This window comes from Apodemus sylvaticus, chromosome 16 (genome assembly GCF_947179515.1).
Source record: "Apodemus sylvaticus chromosome 16, mApoSyl1.1, whole genome shotgun sequence".
In the NCBI taxonomy this organism is placed as follows: Eukaryota; Metazoa; Chordata; class Mammalia; order Rodentia; family Muridae; genus Apodemus; species Apodemus sylvaticus.
Window position 1 is genome coordinate 60,949,944 of NC_067487.1, and position 22,896 is coordinate 60,972,839.

At 39.1% G+C, this 22,896-nt stretch overlaps 1 protein-coding gene across 4 annotated transcripts in view; it reads left to right on the top strand.

Moving 5' to 3' along the window:
- Bdp1 (B double prime 1, subunit of RNA polymerase III transcription initiation factor IIIB) overlaps window positions 1–22,896 on the top strand; it is a 94,749-nt gene that overhangs the window by 26,213 nt on the left and 45,640 nt on the right. For all 4 annotated transcript variants that reach the window (XR_007973671.1, XM_052159355.1, XM_052159356.1 and 1 more), the window contains exons 9-19: window positions 2,041–2,181; window positions 2,707–2,988; window positions 5,069–5,207; window positions 6,183–6,341; window positions 11,105–11,264; window positions 14,060–14,151; window positions 15,400–15,589; window positions 16,969–17,099; window positions 19,927–21,136; window positions 21,771–21,943; window positions 22,406–22,628. Coding sequence is in view for 3 of the 4 variants with exons in the window: in XM_052159355.1 (XP_052015315.1) it covers window positions 2,041–2,181; window positions 2,707–2,988; window positions 5,069–5,207; window positions 6,183–6,341; window positions 11,105–11,264; window positions 14,060–14,151; window positions 15,400–15,589; window positions 16,969–17,099; window positions 19,927–21,136; window positions 21,771–21,943; window positions 22,406–22,628 (2,900 nt within the window). In the remaining variant the exon portion in view is untranslated. The remainder of the gene's footprint in view (window positions 1–2,040; window positions 2,182–2,706; window positions 2,989–5,068; window positions 5,208–6,182; window positions 6,342–11,104; window positions 11,265–14,059; window positions 14,152–15,399; window positions 15,590–16,968; window positions 17,100–19,926; window positions 21,137–21,770; window positions 21,944–22,405; window positions 22,629–22,896) is intronic.

Genomic DNA, 22,896 nt, shown 5'->3' on the forward strand with positions numbered 1-22,896 from the left:
GGATGTCAGGATGCGTGCTCACAGAGCAGGAGCTGAGGCGGGCATCTTGGAGGAGTGCTGCTCACTGGCTGCTCCGCATGCTTTGCTCAGCCTGCTTTCTGATAGAACCCAGGACCACCTGCCCAGGGAGTCCCCACCCACAGTGGCCTGGGCCTTCCCCCGTCACTCACTAATAAAGAACACAGGCTTGCCTACAGCCTGATCTTATGGAGGCAGTTTATTAGTTGAGTATCTCTCCTTTTTGATAACCATAGTCAAGTTGATAACCATGTCAAGTTGATGCAGAACTAGCCAACACAAGCAGCCAGTGCTCTCAACTGCTGAGCCAGCTCTCCTGCCTCTTAAGTGTTTTCTTACTTAAAAATGGGTAATGTATACTGAGAAATCTGCAACAATAGCAACACATTTGGTCCAGGAGCTATTAAGGAATATATTATTGCAATAATGGTTCAGAAAGGTTTGTCAGGAAGAGAAGCCTTGAAGGTGAGGAACATAGCAACCTCCGAGCAAACTCTTTTACAATTCAAGTGTTGTAGAACTCAGTGTGGGTGTTTGGCATTTAAAGCAAATTGGAAACATGAGAAATTTCAATAAAAAAGCCATCATCTTGAACTGTCACTGAGTGACCGTTTCTTTATGGGGTTGTGACATACAGTGGGAAGTGGATGGTGGTGTGCTGTATAATAAAATGTGACTAGTGTAAGACGACTAGCAGTGACCAGCATAGCGAGCGGCTGGACCGAGACGAAGCTTCAAAGCACCCACTTTCCAAAGCCAAATTTGAGCTCCCCAAAAAGGTGAGGGTCCTGGTTACTGTCTGCTGGGCTCTCACCCATCTAATCCACAGCTTTCTGAGATCTAACAGAACTATTAGATCTGAGAGATATGCCTGACAAATCTGTGAGCTGTGCGGCCAGCATTGGTCAACAGAAAGGGCCTGATTCTCCACAATGCCTAACCTTACATCACACAACTGATACATTAGAAGTTGAAACTTGAAGGAATTAGGCTACACATTTGTTGTTTTGAGTCAGGGCCCCACTATAGAGTGACACTGGCTGATCTGGAGCTTGCTCTGTGGGCTTGGGGGCCTTAAACGTACATGGAGGTTTGCCTGCCTGTGGGATCTGAGATGCATGCCATCACTCCTGGCTCGGCTACCAAGAATTGCTATGTTCACCTGACCCCTTATCTGCCATGATCACCTGACCCCTTGCCAGTTGACTACCACTTCTTCAAATGTCTCAGCATTGGTTCCTTTTGTTGTTGTTTTGTTTTTAAAAGATTTATTTATTTATTATATGTAAATACACTGTAGCTGTCTTCAGACGCTCCAGAAGAGGCCATCAGATCTCCTTACGGTGGTTGGATGGTTGTGAGCCACTATGTGGTTGCTGGGATTTGAACTCAGGATCTTCAGAAGAGCAGCCAGTGCTCTTAACCGCTGAGCCATCTCTCCAGCCCACCTCAGCATTGTTTTTATAAGGAAAAGTATTTCACCACAAAGAAGCAGAAAATGCTTTCCATGAGTTCATTGAATCCCAAGCATGGAGTTTACACTACAGTAATCAAAACAAAACAAAACAAAACACGTTATTTTTAATTAACAAAAGAATGTGTAGCTTGGAATGGTTTTTATCCTGATTAAGAAAGATGTATTTGAAACTATGACCTAAAACTCACTGTCAAACAGCAGTTCATTTTGTGCCAACCTAATAACTTCTTCTTCTTCTTCTTCTTCTTCTTCTTATTATTATTATTATTATTATTATTATTATTATTACTATTATTATTATTATTGATGTTAGGGCTTGAACCCAGGGCATGCTATATATATGCTCTGTCTCTGAGCTTTTATAGACTTAGCACTTGTTAAATTAGCTTTTTCTTTTATTACTTGATAGTGTTAAGTATTTATTTATCCATGCTCTATCTAATAAATAAGTCCATTTAATCTGGATGTAGTAATACTTTAAAAACTAGAAAAAGCTATCTTTAAAAAAATAAAAAACTTAATATTTTCCCCCTTTCTTTAAACAGAGGAAAAACGCCCTTTTGACTTCGATTTTTTTGCTCATTTGCTTCAGAAAGTTCTTGCTGAAGAAGAAAAAAGAAAACAAAAATCTACTAAATTTCAGAATTCAAAGGAAAAGGCCTCCAAACCCCGGAAAAACGTAAAAGGTATTTATTGCCTCTTATAGGAGTTGGGAGTCCAAGTGTTCCTTAGGTAGTGGACATCTATCTGAGTACAGAAGGAGGGAATCAATAATCATAACAAATTATTACTTAGTAACAACAATAATAATTGCTTTGCCAGTTATCTGGGGCAAGGCATCAGCTCCCTTTTAGCCCCCTTTTAATAATTTATGCTTTCAGTTGTGTGTTACTTGTATGAGTTGCGTGTGCCTGAATTAGTTCTTTGCAGAGAGGCCTGAAATGGCTGGAGAGATGGCTCAGAGGATAATGCTTTGTTACTCTTATATCTGACTGGAATTCAGTTTCTAGCGCTCCTGTTGGTGTGGCTTACAGCTGCCCATGTGAATGTTTTAACTGTTAGAACTGATTTCCTCATTCCCTATTTTAGCATGTCTTCAGTTTTTTACACAAAAGTAACATGACAATATATTTTTGAGTATTTATCTTCTTCCTTTTCAGTTAAGTTTTCTGTAAGTGGTTTATATAGTTGTAACAATTTCTCATTTTTAGCAAAAACAGTAACCAGTGAAGCAGTGAATGCCGACCCAGATGCGTCTGTAAATAGTAACATTTCAGATCCAGAAGGGTCTCAAAAGGATGCTCAGACAGTTGATGAAGAGGAATCACCGAGCTCATCAGGACAGCACTTAGAACAAGCTGTGTTAGAGCAAGACCAAAATCAAGAGAAAAAGAGGAGGAGGACCCATGGTGAAGCCGGGCAACAGGAAGCAACATGCCTTTTAGAGAGGGTTCTCGTTCATCCGAGCCCCCCTGAGGCGGGAACACACGAGGGTAAGTTTCAAGCTCATCCTAGGAACCTCTGTTTACTTGAAAGACTTGTATAGTAATAAGTATGACGGATGCTATGCTTGTGGATAGTAGCACTTACTAATGCCTATTAAGTGGTTGTGTGCTTAGTACTATGTTGCAACATACTATTTAATTTTTAGTTAGGAGGAAAAAACTAGAAAACGAAGTAAAATGGAGAATTTTCTTTAGATTGTGCCTAAGATATCTTTCCCTTGATTCCCATTAACAGTCTTTAGTAGTCACTGTGTCTGTTAAGGAAGGTCAGGTTCATTCTTATGGTCTGCCTTTATGGGATACCTCTGTAAGCCTACAGTGGGCTGTTTAATTTTTAAAAGAGCTAACAGGATTTGCATTTCTTTTTTTTTTCCTTCCAGTACTCTTAGTATGCAAACGTACTGAAATTTGGGTGTTGTTTGGAGAGGAAGACCAAAACTTTAGAGGAGACTTGGGTCCTTCTCAAGAGCTTGATTTACAAGTACTTAAGCACATAATAAGTTTGGAGATACTGCTCAGTAGTAGAACATGTACTTAGCACATGCAAAACTCTGGGTTTACTCTGCCTGTCCTCCTTCCCTACAAAAAAGACAGTCAAGAAAAGACAGAGCAAACTTAGCAGGAAATGGGAACAACCTTTCTGTAATTTATCTAGTTCCTTTTTACCAATACAAATTTTCCTTTTAAAAAATGCTATTTTTATTCATGTGTAGAATGTAGTTTGATCATATCCAACCTTCAGTCCCCCTCTAGCTCCTCCCAGACCCTACCCGGCATATCTTTCTCTTGGCTTCATGCCCTTTTTAAAATTTTTTACTTTATCTTTTTTTCTTACGTTTTCTTTGAGACAGGGTTTCTCTGTGTAGCCCTGGCTGTTCTGGAACTCTGTAGACAGGCTGTCCTCGAGTTGAGAGAGCCTCCTGCCTTTGCCTCCTGAGGGCTGGGATTAAAGGTGTGAGCCACCACACCCAGTCAGCAATTATCTGATTTATAAGCGTTATATTATCCTCTGCTTTACCATTACAAGAAATATTATAAGCAGAGGCCTGTGAGAGAACTCAGTGGGTAAAGGCACTTAAGTTTGATCCCAGGGACCACAAAGGAGAAAACCAACTCCTGTTAGTTCCTTTCTGATCTCCACATGGGCACTGTGGTAAAATACTCACTCACTCTCTCTCTCTCTCTCTCTCTCTCTCTCTCTCTCTCTCTCTCTCTCTCTCTCTCACACACACACACACATTGTTGTAAAACACACACACCATTCACAGAGTTAATGAATAAATAAATAAGTAAGTAAAAAGTATTTTTAAAAGACATTATATACCAAAGAAAAGTGGTGAAGTGGCAGCTGCCTGTATCCCACCATTTAGGTGACAGAGGTAGGTAGAGAGGTAGATTCAGAAGTTCAAGATTATCCTTAGCTACCTAGTGAGTCTGAGGCCAGCCTATTACATTAGCCCCTGTCTCAACCAAAAGAAAGATCTTACACATAAAGTAGAATAACTTAACTGTCAGGTCTAACTCTGTTACCATCTTAAGTATTGGTGAGTCATTTGAGATGTTGGAACTCAGATGGTTTTTTTTTTGTTATAGGATTAATATTAATGCTTTTTATTATATGTATTTGTTGAGCATCTATTTGCATTCTTGAGATGGCTCAGCAGGGAAAAGACATTTGTCTTGAAATCCTGACAACTTGAGTTTAGTCCCCCAAACCCTGGAAGGTAAAAGGAGAGAACTAGCTCCCCAGAACTGTCTTCTGAACTCCATATTCATGTGATAGAACATGTGGGCACTCATGCACATGCACACATGATAATAATAAATGTAATGAAAATTTAAAAGTACAAGAGGGATGGAGTTAGTTGTTAAAGGCTAAGTGCTCTTAACAACACCAACAAACAACCACAAAATGTCCTAGGGGGAAAAAAATCAAAACTAAATCTCGAATGGTAAGTAGATTAATATTTTGTAGGAAAAGATAATAGTACATGGAAATTCCTTATGCTTTAATAAAATGTAGATATATTTGCTATTTTTTGGAATAATGTGTGTTTTATATTCCTAGATACATGTCCTTTTGAGGAAAATGAAAGTAATTGCAATAAAGAACAGATAGCTTCCTTTACACAGAACATAGATGACATTTCAGGTTTAGCATCTAGTGAAGAGATGGAGATGAGGATGGACCCCATCCCTTCCACAAGGTAGGAACCTCTTTACTAGCTTTATTTGCATCTTCTATTGATTCCTGAGAGAGGAATATTGAAGTTTCCAACTGTCATTGTAGGCTTACACTTCTTTTTCTGTTTGTTTTGTTTTGTTTATTTATTTATTTTCAAACCTTTTTTGTTATGGTCTTAAATAACTGGGATTGTTGTATCTTGATTATTTTTTTAAAGATTTATTTTTATTTTTTAATTATTTGTGCATGTGTGTATATCTTTGTGAATGTGTGCAGATCAGTACAGGGGCCCAAAGAGTCATTGAATTCCTCTGAACTGAAATTATAGGTGATTGTGACTATCTGATATAGGTGCTATAAACTGAACCTGAGACCTGTGCAAGAGCAGTATGCGCTTTTAATTGCTGAGCTGTTTGTCCAGCCTCTTGGTTAATTTTCTTTTTTCGGTCATTGTGTTTTATGTTCAAACTTGGTGTGTTGGTGTACACCTAAAAATTCAGCACTGAGGATGCTCAGGCCGGAAAATTATAAGTTCAGGGTTAGCTTAGGCTACCTGGCAGATTCAAGTTTCCTTGGACTACTCAGTAGTTCCTCCACCAAGACACACACACACACAAACAAATCCTCCTGTTTTGTCTCCTAGGTACTGGGTTTACAGGCATGAACTACCACAGTCAAGTTTAGTTCCCAGTACCCATATAAAAAACTAGTGTAGTGGCACATACTACATACACTATGTGTGTGTGTGTGTGTACACATACTGATATCCCGTTAGGTACAGGGCACAGATGAGATAATTGCCTCGGCTTGCTCACCAGCTGTGAATGCTAATTGGTGAGCCTCGGGTCACTGAAAGACTCCGTCTTAAAAGCAAAGTGGATAGTTCCTGGGCATTGAACAAAGGCTTTACAACATACCCGCATATGCACAGTATCTTTTGGTGTGACAATTTATTTCTAGGAATTCTTTTCCTCCTGATACATTTTTCCTTCCTTAGTCATCAACAAGACATCATGCCACTAGCAAGTGAGTCCTCAGAGTCGTGTGCTGTGGAGTTATCTGTGTCGGAGCCTGGACGTGCTGCCTCTGCTGACACTGCTACTCCTGAGAGCTCCTGTTCAGAAGGAAGGAGTGTTGGCCTGAACACTGAATCACCGTAAGTGTCTATGCAGTAGGACTTACTGGTAAAAGTTTGATAAAGTTATCAAACAGTATCGGTATTTGATTCTGGGATTAAACTCTGAACATCACACATATTGGGAAAGTCTTAAAGGCTGAATTGTATCTCTAGCCTTTGATAACTTCTTTTTTAAAGATACATATTTACTATTTTAAATTATATGTGTATGCATGTGTGTGTGTATATACATATATATGCATGTGTGTGTGTATCTATATGAATATGTATATGTGTATGTGTGTGCGTACCTGCCAGATCCTTTTGGAGTTAGTTTGGAGTTAGAGGCAGTTGTAAGCCATCCTGTGTGATGCCGGGAACCAAAACCAGGACCTCTTATCTGCTGAGATATTCTTCATTCCCTTGTTAAAGTTCTTAAATAACTTTTCTTAAATTTTTGTAATTTTTAGCTTTTGAAACAGGGTTTCTTTATGTATTCTTGGCTGTCTTGAAATTCCCTTTGTAAGACCAGGCTGACCAACTCTTGGGTCAAACTTATAGAGGTATGTCTGCCTCTGCCTCTCAAGCACTGGGATCAAAAGTTTTCATGACCTCTACCCCACTAGAAGGGACTATTAATATGTAGATCACTTAATAAGTAATTTTACAGTGGTCTGTTAATCACATGTCATCAAATTTTTCACTTATTTCTCTTAGGATTTTTCACTTTCTGTTTCATTATGGAAAGAAAATTCAGCTTGCCAGGATGGCACATGCCTTTAATCCCAGGGGAGGTGGAGCCAGGAGGATCTCTGAGTTCTAGGCCAGCCTGGTCTACAGATAGAGACTATGTCTCAAAAAACAAAACAAGGGCTGGAGAGATGGCTCAGTGGTTAAGAGCACTGACTGTTCTTCCTAAGATCCTGAATTCAAATCCCAGCAACCACATGGTGGCTCACAACCATCCGTAATGAGATCTGACGCCCTCTTCTGGTGTGTCTGAGGTTAGCTACAGTGTACTTACATAAAATAAATAAATAAATCTTTAAACAAAACCAAAAGAGAAAGAAAAAAAACCCAACCAGCCAAACCAACAAAAAAAAAAAAAAAACAAAAACAAAAAAAAAAAAACCAACAACAACAACTCGGAAAGAAAAGAAATGCTGTGTGGACCTGTCGGTCTGCTTACATTAGCAAGCACTGGGTTTGATTGAGAGACTCAAAGAATTAGGGAAAGAGTGATTGAGGAAAGTTCCTGACATCAGTCTTGGGACTTGTATTCATCAGGGCTCTCTAGAGGAGCAGAACTTACGAGATGATCTCACACATGCACAGTATGAATATGTATGTGTGTAGGTAGGTAGGTAGGTAGGTAGGTAGATAGATAGATAGATAGATAGATAGATAGATAGATAGAATCTCTTGAGTACTGTATGGAAGCACCACTTGTCAATAGAACGCTGATGGCCTATTAGCTTAGGCAAGAAATAGGAGGTGGGAGTATTGGTAGGGAGAGGAACTCTGGGATAGAGTCTGTGTTGGGAACTCTGAGGAGACAGACACCTGAAACTGAGAAGTAGCCAGCCATGTGCCACTCATAGAATAGAATGAATTAGTTAATTAAATTATGAGCTATTTGGGGATCAAGCCTGAACTTAAGCCTAGGTATGTATTCATAAATAGTCTCATAGTTGTTATTTTGGGAACTGGGATATGAGTGGAAAAGGCCGAGGTGACATAAGTACATACATACATAGATAAAGATATGCACAAAAAAGGAAATTTATTAAAATGACTTACAGACTGTGGTCCATCTAGTCCAATGTTGGCTGTCTATCAATGGAAGGTTGAAGAATCCAGTTGTTCAGTCTACGAGGCTGGATGTCTCAGCTGGATTTTAGTATACACCAGGATCCCAAAGAAGTAGGCTCTAATGTTAGTGAAGGAATAGACTTGCCAGTGCAAGCTAGCAGTCAAAGGACAGGCACCTCCTTCCATGTTCTTTATGTAGACTGTAACAGAAAAGATGCCACCCCAATTAAAGGTGGCATCTCCCAATCTGTAAAGATGTGGATTAAAAATGTAGTTTCCTACATGAATGACCCAGATTAGATGTGGGACTTCCCACTTGAAATTGTTTAAGAAAAAAAAAATCCCTTATAGATGTATGTAGTCATTTGGATTTTTGTTAATTCTAGCTATAGTCAAATTAATAACAAGGAATAGTCACCACAGGCCTACACTCCCACCCACACCCACACCCACACGCGGGCATGAACACACAGGTACACCACATGCACCTGAAAGGAGGAACGAAAGCTGTTGAGCTCAGGAATGCTTAGTTTCAGTAAAGCATGCCACATTGGGAATCTGATTTTTTAATTTAAGTTTTGGGATAAACTATTTGTTTGGTTAAACATTAAAAAGTATAAACCACAACAAAACTGTCTGCTGTGTCTTCTTCACTAACAAGTGGGCTGTTCCACTTCTTTTAGAGGCTTTTTTGTATATGTTGAACAAATGCAAATGGCTTTAAGATGTTTTAAAACTTAATTGTAGTATACTCCTATAGAACATTTTGCAGTGTCCCCTCATACGTTTATGTAAATTATCTTTTTATTTTCTTTTTTCCTTCTTTGAGACAGGGTTTCTCCATGTAGCTCTGGCTGTCCTCTAACTCCCTCTGTAGACCAGGCTGGCAGTCTCGAACTTGAGATCCACCTGCCTCTGCTTTTGAGTGCTGGGAATAAAGGTGTGCCATCACTGCCTGGCTGTAAAAGGTATCTTTATTTTTCTAACTTCATAGTGTTTGATCGTATGTCTGTAACTCTGGTCTATGTTGTTTGTTCTCTGCTCATGGCCACCGAGGTCGTTTCTACAAGCTCTTTGAGCTTAAGCTTTCACTTCTATGCTAGATTGCAAGGGTTTTTCTTTTCCCCTTTTATTATTAAATTAATTTGTTCACTCTACATACCAATTGAAGCTCTACCCCCTCCTCTTAGTCCCACCCTCACAGGTCCCTTCATTATTAATCTCTCCCCTTCTCAAAGTAGGGGGAGACCTCCCCCCCCCCTTGGGTACCACCCTGCTCACCTGGTGACATCGAGTTACAGCAGGACTTAGTGCATCCTGTCCTACTGTGGCCTGACCATACAGTCCAGCTAGGGGAAGGGATCCAGTGGCAGGCAACAGAGTCTGAAACAGCTCTGATCCAATTGTTAGGGAACCTATATAAAGACCAAGCTGCACATCTGCTACTAATGTGTAGGGGGCCTAGGTGCAGCCTCTACATGCTCTTTGGCTGGTGGTTCATTCAGTCTTGGTGAGCACCCATGGTCCCAGGTTAGTTGACTCTGTAGGTCTTCTTGTGGTGTCCTTAGCCCCCCTCCCACAGATTGATCATTCCTGACCCCACTCATTAAGACTCCTTGAGCTTATGTTTGGCTATGAGTCTTTGCATCTGTTTCTATAAGCTGCTGGAAGAAGCCTCTCAGGAGAGTTATACCAGGCTCCTGTCTTGGCTGGCTGTGCTGTGCCCCAGGTAGACCCCTCTGGTGAGGGATTGGTAGTAAGAGGGATCTTGCAAGTATGTTTTTAAGTAAAAATTTTAAAATTGGAACTGTTTCTGTAAAAGGATATACATCCATGTCTCTGTCTCTGTCTCAGTCTCTGTGTGTGTTTCTGCACATACAAAGATCAGAGGACAACTTGTGGGTTCCAGGAATTAGTGACTTGATGGCAAATGCCTTCGTCTGTGACCCATCTCTCTAGCCACCAAGTTTTCATTTTTACATTATCAGATCTCTAAGTATTTTTCACTTTCTATGAAATCTTAGATTTACTTCTGCTCAGGTTTATAAAGTAACTTTTCTTGTTTTCTCTCTCTTCAGTTAACTGTTTCATCTGCTAGGAATATATTACAAGGCATGGAGCCGGTCTAGGAACATACTATAGCATAGTACAAGGAATGGAGCCGGTCTAGGAACATACTATAGCATAATACAAGGGATGGAGCCGGTCTAGGAACATACTATAGCATAGTACAAGGGATGGAGCCGGTCTAGGAACATACTATAGCATAATACAAGGGATGGAGCCGGCTCTGTTTTATTTGTTAACCAGTTTAGCCTTTTATAATGTTTATTTTGTTTTTATATTTTATTATTTTGTTTTTTGTGTTTTGAGAAAGGGTCTTGCTGGCCGTGCTGGAACTTGCTGCGTATTTTAGGCTGCTCTCAAAGTTAGAGAGGTCTTACCTCTTTCTCTTGAGAGCTGGATTAAAGTACCATCAAACATGCATTTTTAAATTCTGTTATGCACTTCAACTTTTCTGTTTGAGAGATGATCTTTATTGTGTTCTAAAATCATGACTGTTTTGGAGTAATTTTCTACGATTGTTGTTGTTGTTGTTTTGGTTTTTCAAGACAGGGTTTCTTTATGTAGCCCTGGTTGTTCTGGAACTCACTCTGTAGACCAGACTGACCTTGGACTCAGAAATCCACCTGCCTCTGCCTCCCAAGTGCTGGGACTAAAGGCGTGCGCCACCACTGCCTGGCTTCTATGATGTTTATTTATTTGTTTATAAGTCTCGTGGTATTTTAATTACTATGTTGATGGTGTGTTTTTGACATCTGATAGAATAAACCTATTTTTCAGTTTTCTTTGTTCCTATAACCCTCAGTAAGCTTTAAAGACTCTTTTCAGTCCCAGCTGTCCATTGTCCTAGCTTTGAAGAAAAGTTTGATTTGATCATGACTATATATTGGTTGTAATTCAAGTAATTCTTTTTTTTTTTTTTTAAGAGAGACTGAACAGATAGAAAATGTCAAACCAAAATCAAGAAGTCGACTCCTAAGACCTAAGCCTAATTTGTCAAGGGCAGTTGGGAAGAAATCAGCTCTTTCACAAGACAGACAAGATGAAAGGAACAAGAACTCACCTTCAGAAACTGCAGCTGAGCAGGTATGGCTTAAGAGCATGTGGAAATTCAAAGTATAAAAGCACTTTGTAAATAATTACAAATAAAGTATTTAGCTTGTAATTTAAGTTACTGATACTGATAGGAAGACATTAAAACCTAAAACTACATTTGTTTTTTATTAGTTTTTGTTTCATATGTTTTCTCTAGAATGTAGGCTATAACATTTGCAAAATTCTGTTATGATAAATAAAATGTTTTCTATTTTCTTTTTCTTTTCTGTTTGTGGTGCTAGACATTAAACCTAGCTCATGCTGGTCAAACATTACACTGACCTACATCTCCAAGCTTTCTTTTTTAATTATGTAAAATGTTTGTTCAAAATATTTCTCTTACGTGTGATTTCATGTTTGTTGCCTGCATCTTTGTGGGTGCACACGTATGTACAGGTCAGAGGTCAGAGGTCAGCTTCGCTTGGTGTTGCCCTCAAGAGCCATCTACCTTGCTCCTTCAGATAGGGCTCTTCTCTGTCTCACCCTTAGCAGTTAAGCTGGGATGACTTGTTGGTGAGTTCTGGGATCTGCTGGCCTCTGCCCTCCCAGTGCTGGGCTTATGAGCACCCTTCTTACTCAGCCATCTCTCTGGCCCCAGAGGTTTTTGGTTTTTTTTTTTTTTTTTTTTTTTTTTTTTTTGCTTTTTAACAGTAAATAATTTTGTAAGTAGGGTTTTATTGTTCGAGTCAGGGTCTCACTCTGTAGCCCTGGTTGACCTGTAAATCAAGTCATGGAGACCAGGCTGGCCTAGAACGTGTATAGATCCCACCATGTGTGGCAAACAGGGCCTTCTTATGAAAAAAATTGTTAGTGTGTGATTATGGTTCAAGGTATTATTCAAGATATTTTTATGGCTGGTACTATGCACTGCTAAAAGAAAGTTTCTGTGTTGTGATTTGCATTAAATACGTGCTCCTAGGCTGGGGAGATGGTCAGCAGTTAAGAGCATGTGCTGTTGAGTGGGCCTGAATTTTCTTCCTAGCCCTCACACCAGGTAGTTTACAACCTTCTGTAATCCCAGCTCCAGGGGGACCTGCCTCCTCCTCTTAGCTCTCAGGTGCCTGTACGTAGTCCTACATAGGCATGCAAGTAGGCATAGATAAGTAATAAAATTAATCTGTTAAAAATAGGTCCTAAAAAAAATAGGTCCTATTTATTTATATTTCTGCGAGCTATGCTCTTAAAATGATTTTAAATATTTTCTAAAGCACTTAAAATGCTGTTTAGGTTTTTTTTTTCTTTTATCCTCATTTGAACTGTTATATATGGGACTCAGTCTCACAGTTGCAGATAAGTGCTCTACCATTGGCCTTCATCTAGATCCTGGTGAAATACCTGTTTTTATTATATGCTTTTTTGGCAGTTCTGAGACTCAAACCCAGGGCTTTGCAAGTGCCTTTCCATTGAGCTATGTCTTTATTTCCTGTAATCCTTTTATTGTTAAATCACTACAATCTGGTACAGTGGAAACTTTTGTAAACATTTAGTCATGTGTGGAGGAAGGTGGTGTGCAGAGGCAGCAGCATGCACACGGAGGTTCAAGGATTGAGTCTCTGTGTGCTTTGCAGGATTAAATGCAGGTCATCAGGCTTGGTGTAGAGTTCTTTGACCCACTGAGCCGTTGTGCTGGCCCAGATTTTATGTAGAATTGTATTATCTAAATGCAACTACTCTTCACAGTCATCTTTTCAAGTTTCTAGTTTACTTTCTTTGGTGTCAAGGATAAAAGCCAGGGTTAACGCTATAGACAAGCTCTTGTGTGTGTGTGTGTGTGTGTGTGTGTGTGTGTGTATGTATTTTCAATACTTCTCAGGTTTTATTTGTTCTTTTGGCATTTAAAAGTTCATAAATTCCTTTCCAGTCCTATTTAAATAGCTTTAGAAAACATCTTTTAATAATACTCTAGCAATATAATGTCACTGCATTTATTTAACCTTTCCTTCATTATTGGAAAACTTATGCTAAAAATTAGGCTATTTTATATAATATTGTGGTAAATATTCTAATACTTACATATTTTTAAGTTCCTTTAGATAATTTTTTTTTTAATTACATAGTTTGTGTGGGGTGGAGCCACAGAACAGCTTGCTAGGCAGCTGGTTTTCTCTTTCCATTGTGTATTTCTTAGAGATAAAGTCAAGCTGTGAGATCTTTCCCTTTGGACCTCTCAATTGTTTGCCTTTTTATTTTTATTTTTATTTTTTTTTTTTTTTTGAGACAAGTTCTTAGTATAGAGCTCTGGCTCTCCTCTATAGACCATGCTGGCCTTAAACCTAGAGAATTCTGCCTGTCTCTGCCTTCCAACTCTTGGGATTAAAAATATATATGCTACCATACCTGAACTCTTCACAACCTGTTTGTTTGTTTGTTTGTTTGTTTGTTTGTTTGTTTTGAAACAGGGCTTCTCTGTGTAGCCCTGGCTGTCCTGGAACTCACTCTGTAGACTAGGCTGTCCTCGAACTCAGAAATCCACCTGCCTCTGCCTCCCAAGTGCTAGGACTAAAGGCGTGTGCCACCAACGCCCGGCTCACAACCTTCTTAAAATACAGACTAAGATGGTATTCATGGTCAAAGAATACTGTATTTTAATTACTCTCGATGTTGGCAAGGACATGTTAACATTTTGTAAGATTATGTGTTTTATGATGTTTTCATCTGTATTTAGAATTTTTAGAAAATTGCCTTGTTATAAATATAAAACATTCAAGATTAGTTTCTTTTTAATTCCCATTCAGTGGGACATTTTATTGTAAGTAGCTTAAATTTAAAAAAAAATACTTTTACAGAATCACATGGGAAAGGAGAGAGTGAATGAATCTGAAAATTTTGTAGCAGAGAATACAGACAGAGAGAGCCCAGGTGCCGAAACTGTGTCTGAGTAAGTACCTGGGAAGAATGACCTTCGGGAATGAGTGCAATTATCAGTTATTTTGTTTTTGTTTGTAATGAAGTCAGAGTTTTCAACGATGGTTCATCAAGTCTGTTTTCTTTATAGGTAGTAGTAGGAATTCTCACTAATGTTCTCTGTGCTCGGTATTCTAGATGGAAACAATGGTGTGGGCAGGGCTAGGGCTGTAGCTGATTGGTTGCTTAGCATGTACATGGCTCTGGGCTCTGTCAGGAACCATACACAGATAAGTCTTGTCAAATAATGAATAAGATAAATGTTTGTGGATGCTTGTATTTGAAGTAAGTGATTCGATTTCTAAAGGAATATTTAACTTGACAGGAATATAGGACTGCTGATCTTCAAATATGGTTGTGGTCAGTAGAGTCTGGGCTGTTCAGTGGGGTGCTTTTCTATAAGTTAGCACTAATTCTCTGGCATTAAACACTGATCACATGTTTGGCAGATACTGGTTTTTCCATTTTTGAAGTGAAATTTTGCTGCTTTTTAAAGATGATTTTATTGTGCAGCATTAATGAATATACCAAATTACATTTTCTCAGATGGGAATTGTGGCATAGGGTAACATTTCTCTTTGATTCCCCTGAGAACCTTAGTATCACCTATTATTTGATGGATTCACTTTCTTTCTTTCTTTCTTTTTTTTTTTTTTTCTTTTTTCTTTTTTTCCCCAAGACAGGGTTTCTCTGTGTAGCCCTGGCTGTCCTGGAACTCACTCTGTCGACCAGGCTGGCCTTGAACTCAGAAATCCGTCTGCCTTTGCTTCCCAGAGTGCAGGGATTACAGGTGTGCACCACCACCGCCCAGGTGGATTCACTTTCTTATGATGTCTATGACCATTATGTATGTAAGAATCAACAACACTTCTTACTGAAGAACATTTCAGTTGTTTATCAGGATCTTTCACCTATATTTTTCTCTAACGGGTTTTTGGACCTGACCATCATCATTCCATCATTTTATGCACAGGGTCTGGCAGGGGGTTATGATTTATGTATTTATATGGAATGTCCAGAGGCGGGTGGTGATAGTGTTTGATTTTCTTACCAGCTTCTGTCAGAGTAAATTCTACTTTGCACTTAACATTTTCAGAGGGATTTCAGTTCATTGTTGATGATAGGGAAAGTACATTGTACTTAACACGATTTACTTGTTTATATAACCAAGCAACGTTGTGACTTTGCTGTAATCGTTCCATTCATTTCTTTGTGATTATAGTTTGAGTGAGAAATCTTGTGTACAAGAGGATAGTCAGGCGAAGGTCTTAAGACCTACACGGCTAATGAGGAGTCGGATGCAGAGACCAAAGCCAAATATAGTGAAGGCTGCAGCCAGAAAAGAAATTCTCCCCTCCCAGGACAAAGGTGGGAGCCATGGAGAGAAAGGCGATGATGGATCCTGTGTTGTGGTAAGTAGGTTGATTCTCGTGACATTTATTGAGCAAGTATATAAGCCTTACTGTAAACCTTTTGTTCTTTTATTACATTTGGGTTAATATCTCATAGTGAGGAGTTTTGTATATGTTACATTGTTTTAGATATTTGAGCATTGTATACAACTCTTTTATATTTCTTTTATATTTCAGTCAGTCTACATATTGGTTTGCTCTCATCATAGTCCATATTTGGAGTTAGTTTTTCTCTGTGCTTGAAATTGCACCCAGGTTCTCAAGCAATCACTGTGCTCTTGAGCCACGTTCTCAGCCTCCTTTTAAAAAGATAGTCATATATGGAACTTTAACGTTGGCTTAAATACCAGAAGTATTTCAAGTGTAATTCCAAAAACAGAGATAATGAATTATGTGTGTGCATGCACCTGCATGTGTGCTTGTGGCATATAAAACAGCCAACCTAAGACCTCTTTTCTTCTAAGAAGGTGCTCTCACTACTGAGATCTGTCTCAGGCTCATGGAGTAGTAGATTACTCATATACTCCTTTGAAGAAAGCAGAAAGTTATCATGACTTAAGATTTGGTTTCTTTCTGCTATAATTTTCTTTTTTATATTTCAGAGTCTAAGGATAATTATTTAGATAAATATATTTAATAAATGTAATATATAATATATATTATATATTTATTATTTATAATTACATAATCAATTATTTGGACAGATCCCTGGCTGGCTTCTAGTACACTGTGTAAATGAGGATAACCTCGAACTCTGATCTTCACACCTCCACCCAAGTACTAAGAATGTCAGCATGTGCCACCATGTTTTCTATGTGGTGCTGTGGATTGAACAAAGGGCTTTGTGCATGCTAGGCAAGCACTCTACCACCTGAGCTCCATCACTCTCCCTGTCTTGTGTTATATTTCTTATAGTCTTTAATGTACTTATAACAGTAAGCTTTTAGAAATACACACTCTGGAGGAATCTGAACGTGAAGGAAACACTAAAATGGCTGAGTCTGAAACATTGCTTCATGAATGGACAGACAAGAATGGGACTTTGAGATGTGGTAAAGGGGTGGCTTATGGAATTTTCTAAGATAGCTGAAAGAAAAACATTAAATAGTATTTTTGACTTATTTAATAATTTTGTCACTTTTTAGAAACCATTTTACTTTTACTCAAATGAGATGGGATCCTTTGTAGTCAGGTTGGTGTCAAATTCCCTTTGTAGCCTCGGCTTCTTTGGGAATGTGATCTTCCTGCATTTGCCTCCCAAGTGTTGTAATGCAATGTGCATCTAACCCTGCTGGCTAGGATGTGGTTTTTTAGTAAAATTTTTTAAAATGTTCGAGTTTTATTGTGAAATGTAAAATATGACAAACTTTATTATTAAGGTTCCTCCACAAGTGGAAAATGAGTCACATAAAAACTTACAATATGAAGATACTGTGTCACAGCCTGACAAAAAGGACCCTTTTGAAAATAAGCAGTCTGATCAGCTCAAGGTTCTTAATGAGTGTCCAAGGTAAGCATTGTTTTATCAAATAGATAATTTTGAAGATTCATTATGGCTTTAGAGCTCAGTAAGTGGTTTTAAACAAATCAAGATGTTATTCCTTGTGTTTGAGGAGAAGTGGAGGGCACACATGCGGTGTGCGTGTGGAGGGCAGAACAACTTTGGCAGTCAGTTCTCTCCTCCCACCCCTGTTACCTGGGAATGCAACCCACGTCATCAAGCTTTGAGGAAAGCACTTCACCTCCTGCGCCACCTTACTAACCCTACAAAAACAAACTAACTCGCCTCTGTGTGTCTCAGTTCGTATTGTGTGTAAAACTACTTAAAGTACTAGAAAGAAGGCTCAGCTGTTAAGATTGCTTACTGCTCTTGTAGAGGAGCCAGCTTCCATTCTAAGCACCCTACCACCCTAGTATCTGATTGCATTTCCAGTTCTGTGGCATTTGATGCCCTCTGGCCTCTGTGGGCCCTAGAATGCATGTGGTATATATATTAAAAAAGGGAGGAGGGTTGGGAAAGTTGGCAAGATGTTCACTGGGTAAAGATGCACTTGCTGTCAAGTTTGATTACCTGATTTCAATCTCTGGGTCTCATGGGACAAAACAAGAGAACTGATGTCCATAAGTTGTCCTCTCGCCTCCATGTGCATTTGGTGGTGTGTGTGCCCACCCTCATAGCACATAAATTTAATCTCGAGTTGTCATATATAGCTTTATTTTAAAAATGTTTAAGAATAATTCTTTCAGGCTGGTGAGATGGCTCAGCAGTTAAGTTAATGGCTCTGCTCTTCCAGAGGTCCTGAATTCCAGAAACCACATGGTGGCTCACAAACATCTATAAAGGGATATGATGCCTTCTGCTGGATTGTAGGTGTACATGCAGATAGAGCACTCCTACATTTAAAGAAAATAAATAAATTAATTAATTAAAAAGAATAACTCTTTTCCAATTTTAGTATATGTGCTGCCGAAGCGAGCACAAGAATCACTCTTTTTCAAAGATGATTGTTATAGCTTTCGTTTAAGTTCTAAGTTATAGGTGGTTTGAAGAAAGCTATTTAATATAAACTAGGATCTCTTTAATAGGAATAGCGTTTTCACTTACTGTATATATTAATTAGGTGCCTATATCCATCCAAATAAAAACTTACTTCTTGGTAGTCTTTGGTTTTCTAAAATTAGGTCAACTAGATGCGGGTTTTCTGCTCAGTACCAGTTTAATTTTTCTATGTCCTACAACCATAGTGTATTGTGTCTTCAGCAATAGGGTCTTACCATCTACTTATAGTGAACAAGCAAGAGTAGTGGTGATAGCTTTCTTGTTTGAGGGTCTCAGAAGCCTTCCTGCCCAGTAACTTACAAAATATCTCATATCTGCCACTGAGAGTTTTCGTTTAATAAGCCGTGTCTGCCGGGCAGTGGTGGTGCATGCCTGTAATCCCAGCACTCTGGGAGGCAGAGGCAGGCGGATTTCTGTGTTTGAGGCCAGCCTGGTCTACAGAGTGTGCTCCAGGACAGCCAGGGCTACACAGAGAAACCCTGTCTTGAAAAACCAAAAATAAATAAATAAATAAATAAATAAATAAATAAATAAATAAATAAATAAAATAAGCCATGTCCTCAGGAAAGTATTGTCTGCCTATAGAAGGTGCCTGTGTTAAAACTGTGTGTGTGTGTGTGTGTGTGTGTGTGTGTGAGAGAGAGAGAGAGAGAGAGAGAGAGAGAGAGAGAGAGAGAGATCAGCTTAAGTAGGGGGTTTCTGTAATGGTTTTATACTTTTCTTGGGTTTGGTTAATCTTTGGTCTCTAACCATGCTTCACCCTGAAACTCTGAGGATTGTGCTCCCTGCCATCATAGCACACATGCTCTGTTTTACCTGCTTCTTTGTAGAAGTGAAAAGAATCATGAACAAAAATCTTCCATCACTAATATTAAATTTCCTTCTGTGGTTTCTATTAATCCTTTACCTATATCCAGCTATTAAAGTTCATGCTCGCTGTAAGTGCCTCTATTAAACACAGTTTGAAAGCCTGTCTTACTCTGAGAGGTCTATCTCTGTTACTATGCTGGCTGCTTTATGTGTCAGCTTGATGCAAGCGAGAGTCCTTAGAAAGGATCTTTATGAGATCCAGCTGTGAGGCATTTTCTCAATTAGTGATCAATTGGGGAGGGCCCAGCCCTTTGTGGGATTGACCTCATTAATAGTTCTCTAGTTGTAGCTACTAAATAAATAAAATGAATTATTCTGTTGTTATGTAAATATTGGTTTGTTTCTTTTTTTATTTTTCTGTTCTACCTAGTTAGACATTCGTGGGACTTGGTTAATTTTCTTTTTTTGTGCTGTAGATAAACTCAGGGCCTAGTTCAGGTTCAGTATGCATTCTACCACTGAACTACAACCTCAGTCTCTCCATATGCTTTAAAACAAAAATAACCCCAGGGTCTCTTTGTATAGACCGGGTTATCCTAGAACTTTCTATGTAAACCTGCCTCTGCCTCTGCCTCTGGCTCCTGAGTGCTGGGATCAAGTGCTGGGTCTTATATGTCTTTAAAGTTTTATTTATCTTTTGAGACAGGGCTTCTTTATATAAGCCTGGCTGTCCTGAAAATCATTTTGTAGACCAGTTGGCCTCAAAGTCACAGAAATCCTGCTGCTCCTCTGTGCTGAGTTCTAGAATTAAAGAATTTGCCACTTTGCGTGGCAAATCTGTCTTTTTTAAAATTTGAGAGTTTTTAGTGTTTCTGTAGGGATTTCGTACCTATCATCTGTTTAACTGGTAATCTGGATTAAAATTTCTGTGTTTTCATTTTTCTTCTTTTTCTTTTTTCTTTTTTAGTATTCAAGAAGGTAATAAAGGAAATAAACTAAAACAAACCCCAGTTCTAAGAACAAGATTTCAGAAACCAAAACCAAATACAGGAAGAAGAAGAAGAAGAAGATCCTCTAAAGAAGGGATACCAGAGGAGACGCCTGTTTCTGGAGAAATAACAGCATCTTGGGAGGAAATTCCAGGGCCAGACGTTTCCCCGAGGGAGGAGGTACTGAATGTACCTCTTGCCCCCCTGACTGCTACTGCTTCCACCACGGGCTTGGAGTCAGATGGGAAAGACAGCGGCAGAAATGACAGAGTTTCTAATGTGCAGGTGTCAGAAATGATGGATGTCACTATGGAAGTGCAGACAGGTTTGGAAACAGTTGGAAGAGATACTTGCCCAGGGGAGATGGGAGCAGAAATGATTGACATCCCTATGGAAACAGAGGCAGGATTGAAAGCATCTTTAGATGAGACTTCTCCTATGGAGAAGGTGCCAGAGCTGATTGATACCACTGGGGAAATTTGCACAAATTTGGGAGAAACTGGAAGAAAAGAAATATTTTTATGGGAAAATGGCCCCAAGGAGGTCAGTCCAGTTAGTGAACCAGAGACAGGTTTGCAAGAAACTGGAAAAGAGTTGGCCATGAAAGAGAGTACACCAGATATGATGAGTAGCACTGAAGAAAGGGAAACATACTCAGAGGAAACTGAAAGACAAGAAATACCTGCACCAATAAAGGATGCAGAGGGGGCCAAAGCCAGGGGTGAAATGGAAACACCCCTGGGAGAGACTGAAGGAGGAACTTCCCAGAGAGAAGAGGCAGCAGGCGCTCCTGTGGAGCGGTTGGCTAGCGAGGAGAATCCATGTGGCCGCGCACACAGTGAGGAGGTGGAAGTGGAGTCAGGCACTGGAGAAGGAAGGGAGCTTAACCTGAAGGAAACTGGAGAAGGAGACAACTCCTGGATGACTGTGGTCTCAGGAGAGAAGACTACCATTGAGGAAACTAACGGAGATTCGAAAGAAACAGAAAGAGAGAGTTCTGTCTCTTGGGAAAGAGGATCTGAAGAAATCCACGTGGGGGAGGCAGTGGTGGCAGACTTAGGGAAGCCAGAAGAAATAGATGTTTCTCCACGAGACCATGAACCAGAGAAACATTCCTCAGGGCAGCCTGAGGCAGATGTAATACCGAGTGGTAGAGACGGCAGCCCTGGCTCTCCGCAGGACAGAGAAGTATGTATTTCTCTGAGTAATTTTATTATTAGTACCCGTATGTCCAAAAATTCTTAAAATCTCTAACAAAAATCTAAAGTGTTTTTTAACCCTATTTTTTTAAGTTCTTGAACTTTCTATTTATTCACTTAACAATTTTAAAAGATTGTTTTTATAATTATGAGAAAGTTACTAATCCTAATGGCAGTTTGAAATTACTCATTTAGATAAACTATATTTAGGAAATTAGCTTAAATTTGTACCAACCTTACTATAAATATAGACTAAAACTATTTCCTATGGTCATAAAAACTGTTTTTATTTTCCCTGTCACATTAATGACTCTACTTTTATACCTTTTAATAAAAAATTTCTGTTGTTTGTAGTTCATACTCAACAGCATTTTTGAGGATTTCTTTTTAATGTGTGTGTATATATATCATTGCATCTGTGCTTTGGAATAGTCGTAATATACAGCGTGAAGGGAAGGCGTTTCTGAAGTCTTATGTTTTAATATTTGTTGGTTTTATATTTAAGTTAAAAACATGCTTGTGTATTTTTAAATCACTGTTTTAGAAATAAGCCTTTGTTTAAAATGTGTGAAATGTTTATAGAATTTCTGTTTATGTTGATATATTATAATTCTTTTCTCTAGACTATTAGTAAAATATCAGTGATGCCTACACTTTTGGAAGAAAAAGAAACTAGTGATAAGGACGTATCCAGCCACTTATTGGAGTCTTCTTCACAGAATTCTGGATCCCGTGAAACAGACCAAGGGATGCAGCTTCCAGATTCTCTAGAGCAGTTTTCAGATATTAACTTAAGGTACAAATATATAGGTCTGTGTTCCTTTAAAGAAAAAGAATGTAAAGTTCTGTTTGCAGATTATGTTAAAATAAGTGCGCTTTCACGCCATGATGTGTATAGGATAGTGTTACAAGTTTTAAGACAATTTATGGAAGATGGGAAGAGAGGATTAAGTCCATCTTGATAGCCAGAGGTGAGATTTATTAATAAATTACATGTAGCACATATTCAGAACATATGCTGGTGCACACTCACAGTCCCTGTACTCCTTAGGTGGAGGCAAAAAGAATGAAGGAGAATTGAAGGCCGGCCTGGCTGAAGAGAGCATATTCCAAGCCAGCCTAGGTTATATAGGAAGACCCTGTGTCAAAACAAAAGAGCAGTTAGCGCTTACTAGCAGTCTCTAATGTTGTCCTAACTTCCACTCACTTTCATGCCTGAGTACATTCTAATCATGTTTATTAATGCTTGTTCCAAAAGCAAACCTCTTCCTCAAGAACAGAAGTCACTTCAAGTTAAACCAACTCCTTTTCTGAGAAGTCGATTCAAAAAACCAAAACCAAACTTGTCTAGAGCAGCTTTAAAGAGAGCAACCATAGAAGCAGAACACTGTGTACCTGGGAAGAAATCAGAGGCATACAAAATGGAGACCGTCGTGTTACAGCAGGACGGTGACCAGGCTGCTTCTCTCTCTTGTGAGCATGTGAGTGATGGCTAAGGCAGAGGCTGTGCTGTGGTGTTCCTATGGTTGTTAACCATGGCCTGCTCATGTAAGGTTTACTGTGTATGGTGTCCTGTGCTTACTGTCATCCCAGATAGTTGATGTTAACTATCTGGTGTCTGGTAGGCAGGTGTGGACACGTGTTTACGAAAGCACCTAAGATATTTTAGACTCTACTTGAGGTTCTGGTTATGCCACCATAGCCAGATGTTGTAACAAGTTCCTCTTAAGGAAAAATAGGAATAAAGTG